General features: G+C 42.0%; 1 protein-coding gene across 1 annotated transcript in view; it reads left to right on the top strand.

The window, feature by feature from the left end:
- The window catches only part of LOC123515676 (protein tramtrack, beta isoform-like), a 137,030-nt gene extending 129,218 nt beyond the window's left edge, over window positions 1–7,812 (top strand). Inside the window, 1 exon segment of the mRNA XM_045274506.1 lies at window positions 2–7,812. Coding sequence (XP_045130441.1) covers window positions 2–1,585 — 1,584 coding nt within the window. The 3' untranslated portion in view covers window positions 1,586–7,812.
- Window positions 7,813–23,186: the final 15,374 nt, after the last annotated feature.

Here is a 23,186-nt window from a genome sequence, read left to right on the forward strand (position 1 = left end):
CTTAGATATGATGAAAGCGCTGCCCCCAAGTGCACGACTACCACTCGCAGCTCTAGGAGGCCCAGCAGGTGTTGGAGGAACCTCTAGTCTTAGTCTAGGACTGCCAGTTGTCACAGGAACAACATCCACTTCTACAGCAACTGCCAGTACCAGCAGAGAAAAGAATGTTGGAAATAGCATCACCTGTCACATCTGTGCTATGATCCTTCCCTCGGCACACCACCTGGAGGAACACATCAGAATCCATGAGGAGGAAAAACCATACAAGTGTGACCAGTGTGGGCAGCGCTATAAATACCAGTCAGCGTTTCAACGGCACCAGGAGCAGAACCACACTGCCAAGCTGCCTGGTGACAAACCTTTCCGTTGCAGCGTGTGTGGCCAGTGCTTCAAGTATCATAAAAGCTTCACCAAACACAGGTCTAACCATGATGCTCTTGACCGTATCATGAAGGCTGAGACAGAAGAAGGAAGGCTGATGCACAGGGGATTACATGAGTCTTACCTCCATAAAGTCCTAGTTAGTGATTCCTCAAAGAGTGAATCTGAGACATCAGTAACCTTGAAGGAAGAAAGCATGGAGACTCAGCAGCAGGAGGAGGGAGCAGAGAGGCCGTCCACATCTAACCCCACATCGTTCAATGCTGCCCTTCTGCACCCTGTTAATCCAGAAAATGGCGTGAAGAATTACGAAGACAGAGACGAGGAAGAAGAGGAAATAGAACCAGAAGGTGAGGAAGAGGATGCAGAGTTTGAGGAAGAGAACAAAGGAAAGTTTGTTTACTGTGTTAAGTGCAAGTTGACATTCCGAGACGTGGGCAGCTTTGAGGGGCACTGCCGAGGATCGACGGAATGCTCACTGGACACTCTTCGGGAAGTAAATGTAAGTGAGGGACCAGGCCTGTCAAGGCCTCCAAGTGTGGCTTCCTCACCCAGAGCATCTCCACGCCTCTCTCCCACCAGTATCTCGGGACCACCTCGCTCTCCACTCCCAGCTTCCACACCTCTAGCCATGCCCTCCCCTCCTGCTACCACTACCCCTGTAGGTGGCCTTCCTCCGTCCTCAAGTGTTGCCATGAGCACTGCCACAGCCAATACCACCAGTGTCACCCCTGGAACCAGCACTCCTCCAGGCCAGAACACTTTGTTCAAGCTGGAACCAAGAGGGGCCCTCATGCTCCCTCATGCCCCCCTTCCTTCAGCCCCTGACCCACGAGGGGATGAGGAGCGACCCTTCAAGTGCCAGTTTTGTCAGAAGGGTTTCAAGGGCAGGGAGAACCTTAAACTTCATATCCGCACCCACACTGGAGAAAAACCCTACAACTGTGGTGTTTGTGGCAAAGCTTTTGGTGGCCGCTCTGACATGAATCGACATCTGCGCATCCACACTGGGGAGAAGCCATACCCATGCAAGGTGTGTGGGAAGAAATTTGCCCGAGCAGATTATCTTTCTAAGCACATCACCACACACCTTGGGGTCCCCTTTGCCAAGCCAGTGCATAGTTTGCAACAGAGTCTTCAAAATTTAGAAAATATGCAAAATCTACAAAACCTACATAAGTTACAAAATATGTCTAATGAATAATACCAAAATTGTCCCCAAATATTTAAGAAGATAAATTTTTATATATATATTTACATTCTTATAACAAATTAGTTGATACTATACGCACTGAAAGTGCCACATCTGCTTCAAAAGCAGTAAAATCAAAGGTTTTGAACCAGTGACAGTAACTGTGTTACATGCCTAGTTTGTAAATTTAGGTATTGATATTGTTGTCATATTTCTTATTCTCAAAAGAGGTTAAAATTTAAGAGTAGTTGGCAGGTGTTACAGGAGGTGAGCAAGCCAGGGGGCACCTCAGCAGCGTTGAGTATCCTTGTGATCTAGTCACTGCCCAGTGATGCACGCAGAGCTCCACACCGCCTGCTGTGCTCACCAACAATAATACTTCAAGCCCAGTTACCACATTTAGTTGTACTTCTCGGTATCCTATTGAGTACGACTAATCTTCTTGAGGTGGCACTGTGCTTCCCCCTCTACAAAACTTTTTATAGCCCAACCAATGAGGTGGGCCAGAGGCTTGAGCCTATAGTACAAGGTAGGTTAGTGTGGGCGTGGGTTGTATCCACTGCCCCCTGGCCCTGCTCCTCCCCATCACCTGGCCCACTGCACCATCTGCGTCACCTGGCCACTTCCTGGTGCAACAAGACTGCCAAATTCACCTCATGCCTACCTGCAGAGTCCCTACTCCATTCCCCTCTTTTCCTTGTTCTCCCCTTGAAACCCAGAGCAGTGGCAGGAGCATAGGGCCTTGAAATTTACCCCCAAGGTCAATCTGGAGACCTGAGTTGCTCGCCATGGTCAGTGTTAGGCAATAGCTAAGTGCAGAGCCACTTGTGTATAACTATGTACTGGACTGTTTTTGCTGTGGAGGTTCTTAGCCTTCTGGATTGTCATTGTGGTCTGGTGTTGCGGATATGCCTGGCCCTGCCATCTGCCCCAGGGGATCATGGTGCTAGCATTGCATGCTCTTAACTGTCCACCACATAAAAGCCAGGGTTGTTCTGCCTGAAAACATCTCATATGAGGGGCACAGCTGAGAGTTGTGGTGATGGCAACCCAGGAGTGGGTGGGCTGCCCCCTGCTGGTCCTCTGAGGGGCCGTGGCAGGTGGAGGGCTAGGCTGGTGTTTCTGTTAAAGTCTGGCTTATGACACGCTGGCTGGACTCTAAACTACTGCTCGTGATACTGTCGAGAACATACCGTAGAGCATTTGTACACCGAGTGGAAAGTTGACCAAGTCAACTAAAAATGAAAGCAGAGCTTGTTTATGGCATAAGTGACTGTTGAATTTTATTTGTACCATACCACAGATGTGTCCCTAGTGTTACTGATAGAAATTAGAAGTACTGTAGGTGAGCCTAGCTCGTTAAACTGTAGTATTTAGTCCTCCACCTGTCTGTCTGTCTGTCTGTCTACCTGTCTGTGTCAGTCTGTCTCTCCTGTGTGCATCACCTGTGACCGTAGAGGAGGCACGCGAGTCACATCCCACACACCTCTCATCCTTCTGCTCAGCTTCCTCATTCCTCCCTTTCTCCTTTGTTTGTGACCAACTTCCTTGTCTTTCAGTTACAATACTATGTCAGGATTGACTAGGCTACATTTTCAGCCAAACCTTATTAAAGTCCAGCCACAGTATGTATATTTCATGATTTATGAGTAAAAGTCGTATTTATGCATGAGTCAGTGGTAATTGTAAGAAAAAGGTCTGATGTATCCTGTAAATACGGATCACAAAGGCTTAGTGGACATCCCAGGTTGAGTATGTTAATGTTTGGCTGAGAATGCAACCCTTGAGAGAGTGCAAGTTTTAGTGATGTAAGGCCAGCTAAGCTGCGACTGAGGACGGCATGTTAGGAGGAGCTACACCACATGCACACCTTGTTGGTCTGTGATATTGTGAGAAGCTTGTCGGGGTCACCTGCTCCAGGCAGTGGCCACCTGCCTCTCTTGTCCAGAAGGAAAATTGTGTTAGGCTGAGAATTCTTTAGAATTCGTATGTTAATGACTGTCTGTTACCAAAATGAGTCATGTGATGACAGAGGTTGATTGTTCTTTGAAGCATTTGAAATGCTAAAAGCGCTTTTTCCAGTTACTGGATGATAGTTATTTGTTTACATGACATGAGTGGCACTTCAGTTTTGTAGAATGTGGCACCACAAATCTTCAAGCACCCTATCAATAGCAGTAACAAAGCCCAGTGTAGCACCCCCTTTTCTTTTATTACTACAATTATTATTATAATTATTTTCTTTTATGTTACATTAAACCCATGTTGATTTTATGTGAAGAGCCGAGCTGATGTATTACGTTTGCCTGTAGTGGTAAGCTGGTGATAAGTCAAGTGCCTTGTGACTTGTGATAAATTGTGGATGGAGGGGCAAACTGCCCTCTCATTTGAAAATAATAGCCAAGTTCCTGAACACATAGGGATCAATTGATGTAATAGTTTCCTGGTTTAAGCTTCCTATACCCTATTTTACTTAAAAGTTTCCATGAATTGTTGAGCTCTATGTTTCAAGATGTCATGCTTATGTGAGGTACTATATCTGATTGTTTTTAAAATTTACCTCATAAAATTCTGGTGCACTGGGTGCTTGGTGTATTGGTTGTGCCACATTCAGAATGGCAATATAGAGATGTTAGTGTGGAGCTGGGCACCCCATAGCCTGGCAACACCGCATGAGCCCACTGGCTGAGGTAGAAGTAGTTGCCCAGCAAGAAACTGTGTGTTGAACAACACAAATTTAGCCAGTAAAGACAAGGCTAAGTTCCTCTTTCATAGTGTCATTGACTGAGTCCACAACCATACTTGATGAAATTGTAACAATATTTATGCATGTAATACAACTTGAACATCAAAACTTTTGTTATCTGAATTGTGTGTGCAAAGTTACTAAAAAGTTAAATTCCTTGTCTCCTACATGGATCATCTGGTTGACATTAAAACATGGCAAACAAGACTTATCATGGATGATTTAGTATTTCCAACACTGCAAAATATATGGATACAGGGTAGCCATTTGGCTCAGCTGCATACTAAGGCTTGAGGAATTGTTTTAGTGTGACTTTGACACAAGATATCCTGGACGAGCCAGAGCAAACCCTCCACAGTGACAGGAGGCTCATGTGGGTGTCCCAGGGCTGTCCCACCACCTAGGACCTGGGATATCAGTAGGACCAATTCCATGACTTGTTTCTCTGGAGGATACCTTTATGGTTTTAAATAATTTTACTACAGTTTAAAAGTCTATTGCCAGCATCATTGAAAAAATGTATTTGTAACCTAGGTAGTGTGTGATAATGTTCCTACAGATGCCCCACTTGTCCCTATAATGGTGTACAAATTAATCTGCAGGTATGCCCTTTGTACCTGCAGGTCACAAGCTCAAACCCATGCATTTCACCTTTCTTTTCTGTATTCATGTGGATCATTGATACAGGTTGCAGTCAGATGGCTCTGTTGTGGCCACTGTGCATGATTTGCATGCATCTTGCAGTTGCTGCTCCTGTCTTTTTATCATAGATTTCAGTGACTGACAGCTTCCCGGGACACCTGTGTGAGGCTCCAAATTAGATAAAAAAAAAAAAAAAAAGAAAAAAAATCCAGCAAACCACGAGGACACAACAGTGCCTCCACCATGTGTTCAGCTCCAGCATGTGTCTGCTGTGACCCTCCTGACCCGGCACCAGGTGGCACTGACCTGATTTGCAGTGGGCATTTGCGGGATCCTTTGTTGTTCTTAAATGCTGCTTCACATTTCTCAACTCTTAATTTAAATTGGAAATCACCATCTTCAGCTTGAATGCTGTTCAGTGAAATAGTGATAACCAGCTGGTAGGTACTAATGATCATGCAGGGCATTTTGATCTCATACACTAATGTTAAAATTATAGTATACTACTTCACTAAAAAAAAAAAAAAAAAAAAATACAGTATATCAAATACTATACTATAGAACTCTTTCATGACAAAGAAGGTGATCCAAGAGATCTCAGCATCAGTTCCAATTTAAGTGCTTTAACCTGGTAATGTGTCCAGGGGGGTCACAGTGGCCAGCAGACTTGTACAATAGATAGTAACAACCAAGGAAGTGACTCAATTAACTCCACCATACTGTGCTCTGTCCAAAAATATTTAGTCATTTATTAAATGAGGCTACAATAGTGCATTTCTTCATTACACTGAAGATTAATATAGTGTCTGTTGTGCATATGTAACTGAGAATGAGTATATGTGTATGTGTAATATGTATATGAAATTGTTGTAATTATTGAAAGTTATCTCATTGTGTGTATATATTACTGGATATGTGTGCATGTTTTTAAGCATATATGTATATTTACATGCACACAACTCATTTCCATTCAGACATACATGCATAAATGTCAGCAGGATGTGTGTAGGTTAGTGTTTCGTCCATCTGTACCTCCTCATATTCACATCACATAATGCTGCAGGATACTTGTACTTATGGTGGGCAGAACATTGAGTCACCTCCACCTGCACTCCCCCTCCCTCCCTCCCTAATAGTTGTAGCTGCGTGTCTAGTGTTACTATGAGGCCGTGTGTGTGTGGGCCACCTGGTGGCTCCCATCAGTGTGCTCACAACAATGTGTCAACTCTTCTCATGTTGCTTCAGTGACCTTGTATTCAGTTTATATTTTTATTTTTTTTACCAATTTTTGTAAGCACCAATTCAGATATTTGATTCTCAGATTTTGTAGCAACATACATTTTTATATATTTTTTTTAGTGTACATGTAGGCTGGTGAAACTATTTGGAAGTTAAGTGTCTGGTAGGACAGCAACTATATTTATAGCCAAGTCAGTGTTGAATAAATTTGCTTTCAGCTAAGAGTTGATTCACAGCTCCTTTCATTTTCAGGTGTCTTGAATTTTCATAAACTTAATCGTCATGTAGTATGAAGTGCCAGTGTTGTAAGACTTCATCTTTGCAAGCCAATGAAAAAGACCCTGGGCTACTGAAAATCTGCCATATTCTGAATACTAGTGCAAATGATATGATTTGTGGAGGTCCTATGTGCAGGTTTCAAGATGGCACTGATTCAACTTCTCTAGCAAGTAACCCATAGGTCCATGTAATATATGGTGTTTAGTATGTTATTTATTCAACTTTTGTAAAGTGGTATGATAAATTTGTGTTGTTGCTAGACCTGCCGCTGCTCATGAGCCGTATCAGGTGCAGATAAAGGCTGTGTTCCAGGTGGTGGCAGGCTGTGCTGTGCACTCTGGGCAAGATTGCCATGGATCATGATTGGTAAATTCAAAACTTTGTATGTTGCTTTGCTAAATTCATCCCAGAGTTCATAGGTGTCAGTCTTTATCACAGTTAATGGAGTGTTATGGTTGCTACCAGACTCTTAATTATTTATTGCCAATGATATTGGCACTGATTGTATGTTGCTTCGAAAAAGACAAATTGTAACAAACACTCTGTTGTATGTGAACACAGACACCAGACTTTACCTCACTATTATCCCTGCAATGGAGGCCAGTTCATACCTAACTAATTGGACCGACTGCAGTATTTTAGTTCATTTTGTCTTAGTTTCAAAAAAGGTTTTGATGGAAAGATAGTATTGTAAGTTTGAGTACTAAAATTTACTGAATTTAAGTAATTAATAAAATCCGAATTGTGAAATTTATATTTAACTCAATAATTGGCATTGTATCTTGTTATGATATGTCTACTATTTAAGACCTTACCCACTATTTAAATTTAGTTTTTGGGACCCGACAAACTCTAGTAACATGCTTCTAGTTCCTAATGATGGCTGGGCTGATGTGTACACCACTACCAACAAACTACGTAGTGAGAACATGTTGTTATGGGATTCATCCGAAGATTTTGTAATTTTAATTATTTTTGTAATTTGATAATGTACTTAGACTGCAGCTCCATTTTAGGCCAAAAGCCTCCCCCTCCCCCTCATACAATACTGTGACCTGATACACCACCACAAAGACTTGATGTATGCTGATCTGAATTCCATGAGTATTGTGTCAGTATAGTTTTGTTCTCTACAGGATCACTTCAGTTTTGTAGCCAGTAATTTGTGAGGGTGTAGGCTGACTTGTTAACTACAACCATCATGGCAATTCTACTGTTCATCGTCAGGTCGCCAACAACAAAGGATGTTCCTACTTGGTACACTTTAGTGTGACTAAAAAGTGCCTCTTCTCCATACTTTTCAAGTATTAATAAAGGCATCTTGTACACCTAAGTAAGGGTCTTTTTCTACCTTTATTATAAGAAAGTCTGGTCTAATGCAGTGTTTTCATGATGGACAAGTCAGCTAAGAAAATGCAGGTAGTTGAAGACGTATGAAATTCATAAGAATGATATTAAACCAGCACTGAACACCTTAATAGGTAAAGGTATTGTCTTAAATATGGTAATAATTGTCAGAAGCATCAATGTTTTCTTCTGTATAGCACCACTCCTAGACATTTTCTCTAGTACTAAGCTCTTCAGCTTATCACATCATGCTTCTACCAGGCCCTTTCATATCAAGCTATAATGACTCAACAGAAACCAAAGCTAAGGAAATTCATCACCTACTAACAGAAACTTACAGTTAATGTTATTAGACACAATCGTTTCATACAGTGGGATAAAGGATATATCCATAACACCTAAATATACAAGTATTTTCTGATGGAACTTTTCCAACTATGTACTGAATATCACAAAGGTTTGCTTAAAACTTTTCTTATTTAAGTTCTAATATATCAAGCAAACTCAGTTATTTATTTATCTATTTATTCAATCATATATTTATCTGTTATTTTTTTGGTGGGTGGAGCAAAAATACCTGGAACTAGTTGTGAAATATTCCATTCCTATAGTGTTCAGACCAAAGATGCTTTTAAATTCACTTTCAGGACAATTTTTCAGTACTTTAAAATGTCATTGAAAAATAGAAGCATTAACCTTGGAAAAACATATTTTCTTTGCGCTGAGCTACAAACAGAACTGGTGAGCAGAATGAGCCATTAATGTTCTTCAGAATTTCTGCTTCTGGAAGTATACATAAGGTAAGGTTTTCATAATACTGATAGCAGACTTATAAGCAGTCCATTATCTTAATAGGTAGGGAAGCCTGGCCATAAAGCCAGTCTTTATGTATCAGTAAAGCTCCAACATTACACATGAATAACAAATAATTCAGCAATTTAGGTTTCAAATTTTTAAATGAGCGTGAATAGTACGAACATAATGCTGGCATATCATTCATCTCTAAGACAACATTACATGCATGCAAAAGTAATATACATATATTCTACCTCAATATTCCTGTGAAGGCATTATACAAGATACTTTAGATCTACCAAGTAGGTTCATATATCAAGTATTTTGATGAAAGAAAAAGTACCATACTGTGGTTGTTAAAGAACACTTAGCTGACACTGGTCACTTACAAGAGAAGCATTGATCATTCATTTTAATTAATACAAAAATGTGCTTCCATTATCACCATAATATTTATTTATTTTTTTTTTTTCGGTTTATGTCCGGTTCCCCTATTACATTAGGGCTAGGACGGTGCCTCCTGACAGAGGAATCAGGACGACTTTGGTTTTGGCACTTGGGAACCGTTACCCCGAGTAGATGCTCTTCCTAACCTCGGACCGTGGCCAGGATTTGAACCTGTGCACTTGAGAACCCTGGGACCCACAAAGCGCACGCAGTCCCACTGCACCATGGCGGCCCCATTATCACCATAATGTATCCCCCCAAAAAAATAATCCAATAAAGAGCAGATTAAAAGTTTCATTAGTCTGCATACGGCACAGAGGCCAGTGAAACAACTGATAATAGTAATTAGTGGTGAAACAAGATCTAAAGATAATTGGCAAGAAAATCTTAAATGGCGACTGGGTTTCAGTCTGAGAAAGTGGACAATTGGGTTACATATTGTCACTTATTGATATGAATTATTTTATATGTACAATATGTACTTGTTTCTATTGATCAACACAATTATCACAAGAATAGGCAAATGTTTTCCTCAAGATATGACAACAGGCATTTTCATCCCAAACCCAGTGGCCAGTTTAGAGTAGACACACTATACTGTGACTATAGGGAGGTCGTGGCACGTAGATGCCACTTGTCACCATTTTCACCTGGCATGTCAGCTGTGAATGTTTACAAGGCTACTTCTCACATACCTAGTATCAAATATCACTGTGTAGCAATAACAAAACCATTTTCAGTGAAAAAAAAGATCACACCATCAAGTTTCATCTCAGCATTGCTGCATTGCAGTATACAGCAATAGTATAGGGATACATCCAGCATCTATAAGTAATGCTTTTAATGTCTTCTAGAAACCTTAAGGGGATTTGGATATAGAGAAAGATTTTGACAATTTCTGTAAATGAAAGAGTTTTTGACAAGTTGGAGAACAGACTTGACATGATTCCAGGCAGAAAGATAAAGCTAAATCTCATGAACTTTGTCTTTCTGCCCGGAATCATGCCAAGTCAGTTGTCCAATTTGCCGAAAACTTATTCATTGATGAAAATGTCAAAATCTTTTGAGATCCAACTCCCCTTGAAACTTCTGGCATCTGGCCAAAAACATCTTCAATAACTATACCTCTTCATCCTTCCCTCCTTTATTTCATCCTGATGACACCACTGCCATCTCATCTATTTCTAAAGCTGAACATTTCTCTCAAACCTTTACTAAAAACTCAATCTTGGATGATTCTGGAGTTGATCCTACCTCTCCTCCTTCCTCTGACTATTTAATGCCACCAATTAGAATTCTTTACAATGATGTTTTCCATGTCCTTGAGGGCCTAAACCCTTAGAAAGCTTATGGAACTGATGGGATCCCTCCAGAGACCGGTCAACTGAAGCAGTGCCACTTGCACCAGTACCACATGCACCAATGCCAACTGAACCAGTAGTCAAGTGAACCAGTAGTCATTTGAACCAGTAACCATTTGAACCAGTGCACCAGTGGTTATCTGAACCCCAGGGCAGCACCAGTGGGCCCAGTAGGGGGTTAAACTTCACTGAGACTGGATGCTTTCTCACATTGCACCTACTCAGTTTACCCTACATTTTTTGTAGTCATAATTTATCTTAAAATAATTTTATGTGAAATGGCTCTAGATATTTCACAGTCCTTGAGAGGTGGAGAATTGCTATTGCATCATGGTTTTGAGTATATTCTTTGGACAAAAGAATCTTGGATGGATGATGAAAAAAAGTATTGGAGGCACAGGAAGTATAAGACTTTCAAATGTAAATCATTAATAATAACGAAGGACTCAAATATTATAAAAGAATCCTCTGACCACACCCATTCTGGAGACACTATTCAAACTGACATTCACGCTGCCCTTGCAAAAATTACACATGATGCAAAACACACCTGTGTCACCACAAAGTAAATTCTCGCCGAACATCTCGTTCCCTTAAACGATGATGTCTTGTCAAGAATGCCAGTAAAATCTGCCATTGAATGACATATTAGACGAACGTGCCAAAAAGAGGATAACGTCCAACCACCTCCTCAGTCGCGAAACTAGTGATTATGCAGACATTGTCAAGTATGATTCTGGAGTCGACGATCCTCAAAGAATTTTAGCCTTTGGGAGGCATGATTTCGTAAATTGCCTTCAGAGTGAAGTATGGATGGGAGATGGAACATTTGGGACTACCCCATTGATTTTCTTTCAATTGTATACTATTCATGCCAATGTAGGAAACATCTATCCCCCTTGTATATATTTTCTCTTGGCAAACAAAACAGCTGAAACATACACATGTATGATTGAAATTTTTAAAATGTTGCATCCAGGTCTCAACCCTTCTACTATTTTACTTGATTTTGAGTTGGTGGCAATAAATGCTTTCAAATATTAGTTTCCTTTAGCAAGAGTATCTGGATGTTTCTTTCATTTAAATCAGTCTTGTGATAAGAAAGGTAAATGAATTGGGATTGAAGGTCAGGTATGAAACTGACCGTGATTTTGCAATGACTGTCAAGTCCCTTCCAGCACTTGCTTTTGTACCAATTGATTGAGGTATTTGAAGAGCTGGGAGCTGCTTTTCCAGATGAGGCTGACCTAATTGCATATTTTGAATCTACATACATACACAGACCTCTAGTAGGAGGAAGGGCAAGAAACCCAAGATTTGAACCACAGTTATGGAATCATTACGAGGATCTGCAAATATGTGCACCAAAAACCACTAATTGCATGGAAGGGTTTCATAATTCTCTCAGGTCCCTTTTTATGTGCTCTCATCCAACAATGTGGTCTTTCGTGAACGGTATCAGAAAAGACATTGCAGTTTATAGGCTAACAATGCAAAATGCCCAAGTTGTCAATCTTGAAAGGCCAAGAAATATATATGTGCTTTTAGCAAATAGATTTGCAGTTAAAGTTAGATCTTATGGTGAAGAAGCTGACAAGTTATGATATTTGAGAGCAATTGCCCACATGCAAGTTGTTGGGTACAAAATAAGATTTTGTGCTATGCATCTATAACTATATACTTACCTTGTTACCATAGAATAATAAAGTTATATTGCATTTTATTTATATTTCTTCAACTTCATTTTCTTCACAAGATCTGAATATACTTAGTTTACTCACAATTCAGAGTATTTTTTGTTATGCCATAAAACATTTTTTTTGTAAGGTTGTATGAAGCATTCCTGTTTTAATATCATGGAAAATCTGTGCGAGTTCAGCAGAATTTGTTGTGACTCTACTTTATTTTTATTTCCTTCAAAGACCTACATTAAAATGGTCACACTTCATTCCTAAACAATAAGTGAAAAATATTTTATAAAAAGTAAGAAATAAAAATAAATTAAACAAAAAAAGGAAATATAGAAACTAATATAAACTAAAAAAAATAAAAGAACTAAAATAAAAAAAAGGTCTGTGAAAGCATCCCGACCACGTGTCGCAGGACTGGGACCAGCTCAAAACAAGAATGTCTTAGCATAAGTGTGTAGTTTAAGCTGGTGCAGGGAGGATGCTAACATGATAAACAAGTTACACATGTAATGAAAGGGTTATACAACCACTGGTTCAGATGGTCACTGGTTGAAATAGTACTGGTTCAAGTAGTACTGGTTCAGATGATCACTGATTCAAATGGTTACTGGTTCAAATGACCACTGGTTCACTTGACTACCAGTTTAGCTGACCACTGGTTCAGCTGACCACTGGTTCAATTGGCACTGGTGCATGTGGTACTGGTGCAAGTGGCACTAGTTCAGTTGACATGGGACCAATCCCTCCTTTTGTTCTCAAAAACTGTATGTCTGTGATTGCACCTTGTTATATGGGAGATGTCAAGAAGTATAGCTTCCCATATCGTGGCATTTACAAATGGAACAAATTGAGTAGAGAGGTGGTGTGTGCGGCGAATGTCAGTCAGATGAAGGACAAACTTGATAAATGTGGACAAAGAGACAGGACATAGAGAGCCAAGCTTGGGCCCTGTAAATCACAAATAGGTAAATACACACACACAGTCGCATATACATGTGCGATGGCGACCACGCAGAACGGACGTATGAACAGCTGTTCCTTACAGGATTAGACTACTCCAAGCAAAGCAGCCTGGTGATGTATTACAGGAGGAGAAGGGGCTAGTTTTAGTTTCCTGTCTCCAAATATATTATTGTGGTGAAAAAGTACAAACAAGCAGTGGAAGAAAATACAAGTGTGGACGGCATGGCTGGTAGTGTAGACAAAAACAATGGCGTGAGAGCCAGAAGTGAGGCTAGCAGGATAATTGAGACTGCTGGGGCTGAGGCAATTGGGAGAGTTTAGTGGCGCAAGGGAGTTCTCGGGCTTTAGAGAGGAAAAGACCAACATGAAAAAAATAATAGCAGTGGAAAGAGAAGTTATGTGCCTAAGAGAAATGCCAGCTAGAATACTGGAGAAACAGGATCAGGTATTCACAGAAAATCAAGGGCTGAAGGAGAAATGTGGTAGATCATAGGAGGAAATGATGGTGAACAAAGAGATGAAAGTAATAATGGAAGGAACAAAAAAAGGAAAATAGCACTCTTAAGTAAAAGTGCAAGAGTTATGATGCAGTGTGGGAAGGACTAAGAGAACGGATGGATGCTTAGGTGGGGACAAAGGAGTTTTGGATGGAGAGGAGGCAGCACACTATGCTAAGAAATTGAAGTCAGTGGGCAGAGCTTATGAGGTGGTGAGCGGGGCTTAAGATCGCAACTTACACCTAAAACATTGCCCTCTCCCGTTTTAAGCAATGTGAAATTGCCACTTTCTTTTTAATTACTAAAGAAAACTAAGAAAGAACTGATGGTTTGAATTATGTAAACCACATTATAGTTTCCTAAATATGTCATGTAGACCTGATATCAAAGGTTTTAATACAAAATAACTATAACATTGAAAGAAATACAGCAGGTTGTTTCTGGGAGAAATTATGAAAAAAAAAATTGCTTTTTTCTCTTTTATTACATGGCTCAAAACAAACAATGAAGTAATATTTCAGTGAGTGATGCTTTTCCCAATGCCCTGCAGTGGAGGGCATGTGCAATATGGTGAAGACAAAGAATATTTGAAGAAAAAAAATTATAGTTACATATGTTCCACCATAGACTAATACATGGGGATCAGAAGAGCATAAAGATATGCAAAAAGAGGTGATAAAGTACCTAGATAACATGAAAAGAAGAGATAAAAGAATACTCTTAGTTGGAGACTTTAACTGTAAAAAAATAAACTGGAGAGAGATGGAAGTAATGGATAATGCTGGGCAGTGGAGTGAGAAAGTGTTACAGTTGACTATGGTTAATATAATGAACCAATGGGTGGAGCAGTCAACAAGGTACAGGGGAAGAAGAACCATCGTTGCTTGACCTAGTTTTCACAAAGAAACCAGAGTCCCCTCCAATCATACAATACCTTAGTCCAATGGGGAAAAGTGATCATGTGACATTAGAGATGCAAATGCAGGAGGAAGATGAGATAAGTTACAGAGAGGACTATAAAGGAGAGAGATTAAATTATGCAAGAGTGGATTTTGAAAAATTAAGGATTATTTTGCTGATATTGAGTGGAGTAATATTATGTGCAGGAAGACTGTACAAGAGAAATATGATATATTCTTACAGAAATACAATGAAGGAGTAAAAAGTTTGTTCCTGTTTATAGAGTTCAGAAAAAATACATGCTTGGTACAATGCTAGATGCATACAAGCAAAAAAGGCAAAAGATAAAGCATGGAAGAAACTCTTAAAGCAGGGAAATGACTATAACAGACAGCAGTATAAAGATGCTAGAAATGAATATATTAGAGTAAGAAGAGAGGAAGAAAGAAATTTTGAGAAAAATGTAGTGGATAAAAGCAAAGAGGAACCCAAACTTTTCTACAAGTTTATAAAAGGCAAAACAAAGAATATGGAAACAATTGAAAAAATAATCAAAGGGAAGACATATCAAACAGAGAAGGAAATGTGTGAAATAATGAATGAGCTTCAAAATAGTATTCACTGAAGATGATGATTTCACAGAACCTAATAGGACATTGGATTGCCAAGGATTACAGGAGATTGCAGTGCACAAAGAGAATATTGGAAGATTACTGGATTAGTTGGAAGTCCGAAAAGCAATGGGGTCAGATGGTGTATCAGGCTGGGTGTTAAAAGAATGTAAAGAGAAATTACTGGATCCAATTTGGGAAATAATTAAAAGTTCAATAAATGTAGGGAAAGTTCCACTAGAGTGGAAGGAAGCCAACATAATAGCGATATTTAAGGGAGGAAAGGCAACTGAACCACTAAACTACAGACCAGTGTCACTGACAAGTGTCGTAGGGAAATTATGTGAAATAACTATCAAAGAAAAATGGGTTAAATTTCTAGAAGAGGAGCAAGTCATATCGAAGACATCTTGGGTTCAGGACACGGCGGTCATGTGTATCAAATTTATCAAGCTTCTATTCAAGTTATTGCAGGACTTAAAAACAGAGATGGATGGGTAGACACAGTATACCTGGACATTAAAAGGCTTTTGATAAAGTCCTCATGGAAGACTTCTTTGGAAACTAGAGAACATAGGAGGACTGTGGAACCTTGCTCGAATGGACAAGAGATTATTTGAAGGATAGGAAATGAGAACTGTGATCAGAGATACATACTCATCTTGGGGTAAAGTAACTAGCAGAGTGCCACAAGGGTCAGTGTTAGCCCCATTATGTTTCAAGTTTATGTAAAACATTCACATTGGGATAAACAGTTATATAAATTTATTCGCTGATGATGCAAAGTTGCTAAGAGTTATCAAAACCAGAGAGGACTGTCTGCTGTTGCAGGAAGATTTAAACAAGATCTATGAATGGAGCAAGAAGTGGAAATTGGAGTTTAATGCCAAGAAATGTCACATAATGGAACTAGGAAAGAGTAAGAGAAGACCAGTATGGAACTATTTGATGGGAGAGGAACAAATAATGAAGACTAAAGAGGAAAAAGATCTTGGAGTTATCATACAAGAAAATCTGAGCCCTGATAAACACATAAGCAAGATATTTGGACTATCATAAAAGATGTTGACTAATATAAGAGTGGCATTTCATTACATGGATAAAGATATGATGAAAAAAATCATCACAAGCATGATACGCCCAAGGCTGGAATATGCAGCAGTGGTATGGTCTCCGAGCTCTAAAAAAGGATATAAGAAAATTAGAAAGAATACAGAAGATTGCTACAAAGATGGTAACGGCATTAAAGGACCTCACATATGAAGATCGACTGAAGGAAATGGGACTTCCAACCTTACCAAGATAGAAGAGAATGTGGGGACCTAATAACAATGTATAAGATATTGAAAAGATAGACAAAGAAGACCTGGTGCTGTTGACGGAAGAAGATGGAAGGACAAGAGGACATGAAAAGAAGATCAGGATGAGGCAGTATGTGAAGGATATTGGAAAATACAGTTTTCCACACAGAATGGTGGAAAAATGGAATGCATTGGATAATGGAATTGTCACAGCACATACTGTGCATAACTTTAAAGAAAAACTAGATAAATAGAGATATGGAGACAGGACACTATGAGCCCCACTCAAACCCTGTACAATACAACTAGGTAAATACACACACCCATACATTTAGCTGGCTCTGTTCACAACCAAGAAGGCCTTGGGTGTGGCAAGGCAAAAGGGCAAGCCTCTTAATGTGTGGTTCTTGTTCACTTAGCAGGAAGTATAGGTAAGGGATGTAACCTGAGGGTTGTGGTCTTGCTATCTTGATGTGTGGTGTGGTCTCCTTCCTACCCTAAAATTGGTCAGTACAAGCTTTGAGCTCTTTCAGAAGGGGGAAGGGGTGGCCAGGTGATCAACAAACAACTGTGGTGATGAATTATACAATGTCTTTATGTGGATCAATTGTAAAGAAGTCTGTGTTGGCTACCATGGCTGGCATAAGTTTAAATTCCATTAGGGACTTGTCACCTCTAGTATATTTTTGTTGACAAGTTGGGTAATTACTGTCTTTCCTGACCAAAGGTAAGGTCACAGTCTTACCAATAATTAATAATCATGATCTCTCAGGTTGCACTGAGAGGGTAATGAGTCCACTTATGATCAGGCCTTGGTGAATTAAATCCATACAAGTTTGCAGTACAAGGAAGTGAAAGTGTAGTAGTTACCTCTCTTGAAGTAACAAAAGTAGAATATTATGGAAAGATTAGAAGTAGATAAAGCACAAGGAGTGGTCAATACATCAAACTGGCTTTTAAAAGAATGTAATAGTCAGTTGGCAGACACCATACATTATATTGTTTAGTATTCATTGAAAGAGAGCAAGGTACCAAGAGAGTGGAAAAAGGCTGATATTGTGCCAATATATATATATATATATATATATATATATATATATATATATATATATATATATATATATATATATATATATATATATATATATATATATACTGTATATATATATATGCTAGTGTAGCCGGGGAATAAATTTTCTGTCTTACAGACGATGTTAAAGACATGAGCAACTTCAACATTCTTAAGTTTTTGCTGTCTTTTCTATTTGTTTCATTAATTGTTTCTCTTGAACAGTTCATCAGGGTTCTTACTGTTCAAGAGAAACAATTAATTAGATGAATAGAAAAGACACAACAAAAACTTAACAATGGTGAAGTTGCTTATTCCTTTAACATTGCCTGTAAGACAGAATATACATATATATATATATATATATATATATATATATATATATATATATATATATATATATATATATATATATACACACACACACACACACACACATAAGTACTAAAATAAGACCTATATTGGAATATGCAGGAGTTGTGTGGACTCCCCATAAAAAGAAACACATAAGAAAATTAGAGACTACAAAAAATGGCTACAAGAATGGTTCCAGAATTTAAAGGGATGGCATATGAGGAGAGACTAAAGGCAATGGATCTACCAACCTTGGAGCAGAGAAGAGAGAGAGGGGATCTGATACAAGTTTATAAATTGATTAACAGAATGGATGAAGTGGATAATGAAAAACTGATCCTGAGAGAAGAATATGACTTTAGAAGCACAAGATCGCATAGTAAGAAACTAAGGAAGGGACGATGTCTGAGAGATGTTAAAAATTTAGTTTCCATAAAGATGTGTTGAGACTTGGAACAGTTTGAGTGAGGAAGTGGTATCAGCAAAGAGTGTACATAGTTTTAAAGAAAAATTGGATAAGTGTAGATATGGAGACGGAACTGCACGAGCATAAAGCCCAGGCCCTGTAAAACTACAACTAGGTAAATACAACTAGGTAAATACATGTATATATATATATATATATATATATATATATATATATATATATATATATATATATATATATATATATATATATACTCCGCTTAACGAACAGGATAGGGGGTGTCAAAGCTGTTCGTAGAGCGAAAATTCGTTAAGCGTACGTAATTTTCCCATAATAAATAATGGAAATAGGGGGCGGGATGCGTTCCGGGCTGGTCCCCAACATACCATATGGGTTAAAAAAAAAAAAAACTATATATACGTTTGGCAGCATATTGGGCCACCGGTTTACCACTACTTTTATGATATCATATGAGTCATTGGAAGTTAGAGGAGCTACGTACAAATTCTCTCACATTCTCGCATTTATGTTCACAAAACAACATTTCTATTAGCTTTTTACAAACCTTGTCCCCAAGAAATATTGTTTTGTAATGCATAAAGTGAAATCTTACATGGAATACAAAAAAATAAAGCAGAGATGAGATGAGCCACAGACGAAGCGGGAGACTCGCGGCGACTCGGGCACTTCTTCTTCTTCTTGTGACCCTTTTAGCCTGTGTGTTGTCTTTCCCCATGATATTTGTTTCCACTCCTCTATTGCCTGCTATAATGGATATCATATCTCAGTATTCATATACGCTCATTCCACGAGGATAACCTCGACTCCGTGGCACTGAGTGACAGTGAATTATTAATGAAATACCGCGGTATTTCATTAGTAATTCAAGTTAATCCCTGACTTCGATGAGAGCAGGGTTACTGAGTGGTTCCGCTGGTTTGAGAAGAAGGCTGCGGAATTTGACTGGCCTGCCGAACGGTGGGTAGGCTGAGTGGCAAATAAGTTAACAGGCAAAGATCTCGATGTGTATGACCGGATGGCAGTAGGCGATTTAGAAAAGTACGAGGAGTTTAAGGCCGACATCCTGCATGCTTATGAACTACGCCCTGAAGCCTACTGCCAGCAGTTCCGCGGGGAGAAGCGGAAGGCCGGCTTGTCATACCTTGAGCGTGCCCGTCACCTCCAGGAGACCCTAGAGAAGTGGCTGGCCAGTGAGAGGGTTACCACTTTCTCAGCACTTAAAGAACTTATGGTGCTGGAGCAGTTCATCACGGAGGCCGATAGGGAGTTGGTGCTGCCCCTCCGAGAGAAACGGTTCGCCACGGTTAAGGAGGCGGCCACGTGGGCAGATGACCATATGTTGGCCCGTAAGAGTGTGGCGGGAGCCAGTAGTAGCTATCGTAGGGATGGGGCTAGTGGCCACGGACATAAAGGGCCCAGTCAGCAGGGGCATAGTGGCGGTGCTGGCCCTTCAGGGTTTCCGCAGCCAGGCACCAGTAAGCTGGCAAACACTCCTAGGGTGCCACGCACCCCTTACGATCCTAAGAGGTGACAGAGCCAGCCCCCACCTACTGCAACGCACCGGTACAACAACCAGCCCCAGTGTTACTATTGCCGGGCGTCTGGGCATTTTAAGTTTAATTGCCCTAAACTTGCTGCTGCTGTCGCTCCCTCACCTGCTACTCCTAAGCCTCCTCAGAAGCCTGTGGCCCTGCTGGTGTGGCCCAGCCAGCAGGGTGAAGACTGGTTGGTGCCACCAGCCAGCCACAGTACCGTGGAGAAGACTGCTGCTCCACTAATGTCTGCCACCCGGATGGACAGGCCTGACCCACCTGTCCTCTCAACCGGGAAGGTCTCCTGTACACCAGAGGAAGGCCCTCTGGATTGGTGCAAACCATTCTTCTGCCGTGGAACAGTTGAGTTGGGGGGTGATAGATTCGACGTGACTGTGTTGAGGGATACAGCGGCCCAACAGTCTGTCTGCAGGAACGTCACTGGCTGCCCCATCAAGTCCAGCACTGTTGTAGAATGTAGGGGCCTGAATACCATGGAACCATATCCTACGACCCTTGTCACTCTGAGTTGCCCCTTGGTGACTACTGCGGCTCAAGTAGCAGTAGCTGAGAGGTTGCCCATCCCTGGTGTGGACTTCATATTAGGAGACGACCTTGCTGGAGGGCGTGTGTGGGTTCACTCGCCTCCTGCGGCCCCTAGCGTCCCACCTGTCATCCAGGCAGTGACGCGCTCGCAGGCTAAGCGAGCTAAGAAGAAGAAGGTGGTGGTCAAGTTCAAGCTTCCCCTTGCGACCATTGAGGAGGAAGCCGGCCAAGGTCCCGAGATAGTGGGCGCTGCTGTAAGCCCCACAAGAGTTAATAAGGGGGCAGGCCTTGATGGGGATTACGAAGGTATGAGCGGCTTGTTTGAGGAGGATCCTCACGAGTCAGCGCCTTATGGAGGGGGCACTCACGCTGAGTTGTCGCCCGGGTTAGCAGCTGGGTGCCCTGGTACCCAGTCCTGGCCCCAGCTGGGAAAGTTGGACCATAGTGATGGGGCCACTGCCGAGGGTAGTGAGGTGGCCAGCTTTGCGGGGGAGCTGGACCCTCCTGTCTCTGCGGAGTGCGCCGGAGGCGAGGAGCCCATTGCTCATCTGCCTGGAGACTGTCCTCTCGTAGATGGTCCAGTATCAGTAGCTGACGAGGGGGCAGATGGGTCACTGCCACCCCAGCCGCCAGCTCAGGGTGTAGATGGGTTGGGACTCCCACTACCACCCAGATCCGAGAGTTTGCCTACTCTCCACAAGTTGACTCCTCAGGAGTTGGTGTTAGCACAGCAAGAGGATGAGGGACTGGCTCCCTATTATGCTAGAGTGGGCAAGGGCAGTGAGGAGCCAGACAGTCAGGAGAGTTTTATTTTGTGCCGGGATGTCTTACATCGGAAGTGGAGTGATGAGTGCGGGGAGTTGTGCACTCAAGTAGTGGTGCCAAGGCAGTACTGGGAGGGATTAATTTTGCTGGCACATGAAGGGCCCATGGCCGGCCATTTGGGTGAGAAAAACAGTGGCCCGGAATGGCCGCTGAGACGGCTCAAGTACTTAAGGGCTGCCACATCTGTCAGGTGGTGGGAAAACCCAACCAACATCCTCTCCCGGCTCCCCTGCACCCCATTCCCACTATTGCTCCTCCCTTTACGCGGGTTCTTATAGATATTGTGGGTCCTCTGCCTCCCACTAAAGGAGGATTTAAGTACCTCCTTACTATCATGGACTTTACCACTCGCTACCCTGAAGCGGTCCCCCTGAGAAGTATACATGCTAAGTTCGTAGTGAAGGCCCTCCTTCAGTTCTTCTCGTATTTTGGCCTCCCGGCCAGGGGACTAATTTTACCTCCAAGCTGTTTGGAGGAGTGGGGAATCAGGCATGTAGTCTCCAGTGCATATCACCTGCAGTCCCAGGGTGCTTTAGAGAGGCATCACCAGACCCGGAAGACCATGTTACGTGCCTTCTGCCTAGAACACGAGCAGGACTGGGATCAAGCAGTCCCCTATTTGATGTTTGCTGTAAGGGAGGCTCCCACAGAGTCGCTGGGCTTCTCCCCTTATCAGGTAGTGTTTAGGCACCGTGTCCGCGGGCCCCTTTATGTAGTGCGGGAGGCATGGTGTTATCCTCCCGTTAGTGACTCTGCTGTGCCCCTTCTAGATTATGTGCTCGTGGCCCGCGAGATATTGAGGAAGGCACATGACATAGCACACTTGGGTGCGGCTCAGAAAGGAATGAAGGGGTACTACGACCGCCGCACAAATTATCGCAGCTTCCAGGAGGGAGATAAAGTGCTGGTGCTGCTCCTGCTCCAGGTAAAGCCTCTTGCTGCCCGTTATTGTGGTCCCTACACCATCCAAGAGCGGGTGGGGGACCTCGACTATTTAGTGGCGACTCCTGACCGGCGCAAACCAGTGCAGTTGTGCCATGTTAATATGCTCAAGCAATATTACTGTATTTCTAGCCAGGAGGGCTCTTTTAGGTTTGCCAAGGAGAAGGCACCTAGTTTTATTTTGTGGTCGGGAAGAGGACGCTACTGGCGAGTTGGGGTTAGAACCTGTGGCCCCCACAGATTACTGGGAACAGAACAGCGGCCGCCTTGTATGAGAAGCTCTCCCACTTGGAGGACGAGCAGAAGGAGGTGCTGGTGGCCCGCCTAATGTGTTACCCTTCAGTGTTACGCAGTGTGCCAGGGAGGACCACATTTGCGGTGCATGATATTGATGTCGGGGATGCGGCCCCGGTCAAGTTACCACCATACCGTGTAAATCCGCAGAAGCAGCAACTTCTCAAGGAGGAGCTAAAGTACATGCAGCACCAAGGGCTCATTAAGCGCACATACAGCGAGTGGAGTTCCCAAGTCACCTTGCAGCTGAAAGCTGATGGAAAGGTGCGCTTCTGCATTGATTTTCGCAAGGTGAACTCACTGTCTACCAGTGATACCTACTCTTTGCCCAGGGTGAATGACTTGGTGGATCGTATTGGGGCTGCCACCTACATCAAAGGGTACTGGCAAGTGCCCCTAACTGAGCAAGCCAAGCAGATCGCTAGTTTTGTAGCCAATGGCGCTGTGTATCAGTGCCAAGTGATGCCCTATGGGCTTAAGAATGCCCCTGCCACCTTCCAAAGGCTGATGGATCGGGTGGTAGATGGCCTGAAGAACTGCGTCGTGTACATTGATGACATGGTGATTTATGACACGTCCTGGGAGGAACACGTCCAGAATGTAGAGGCCTTGTTTGCCCGTCTGCAGGAGGAAGACTTAGTAGTTAACCTAGAAAAGTGTGACTTTGTGAGGGCTACGTGACTCCCCCAGAGGCCAAGGTCGAGGCGATAAGTCGGTTCCCGCCCGACTTGCCGCCGAGCCCTGCAGAGGTTCCTCGGTGTAGTAGGCTACTACAGGAGGTTCG

Source organism: Portunus trituberculatus, chromosome 39, assembly GCF_017591435.1.
Source record: "Portunus trituberculatus isolate SZX2019 chromosome 39, ASM1759143v1, whole genome shotgun sequence".
NCBI lineage: Eukaryota > Metazoa > Arthropoda > Malacostraca > Decapoda > Portunidae > Portunus > Portunus trituberculatus.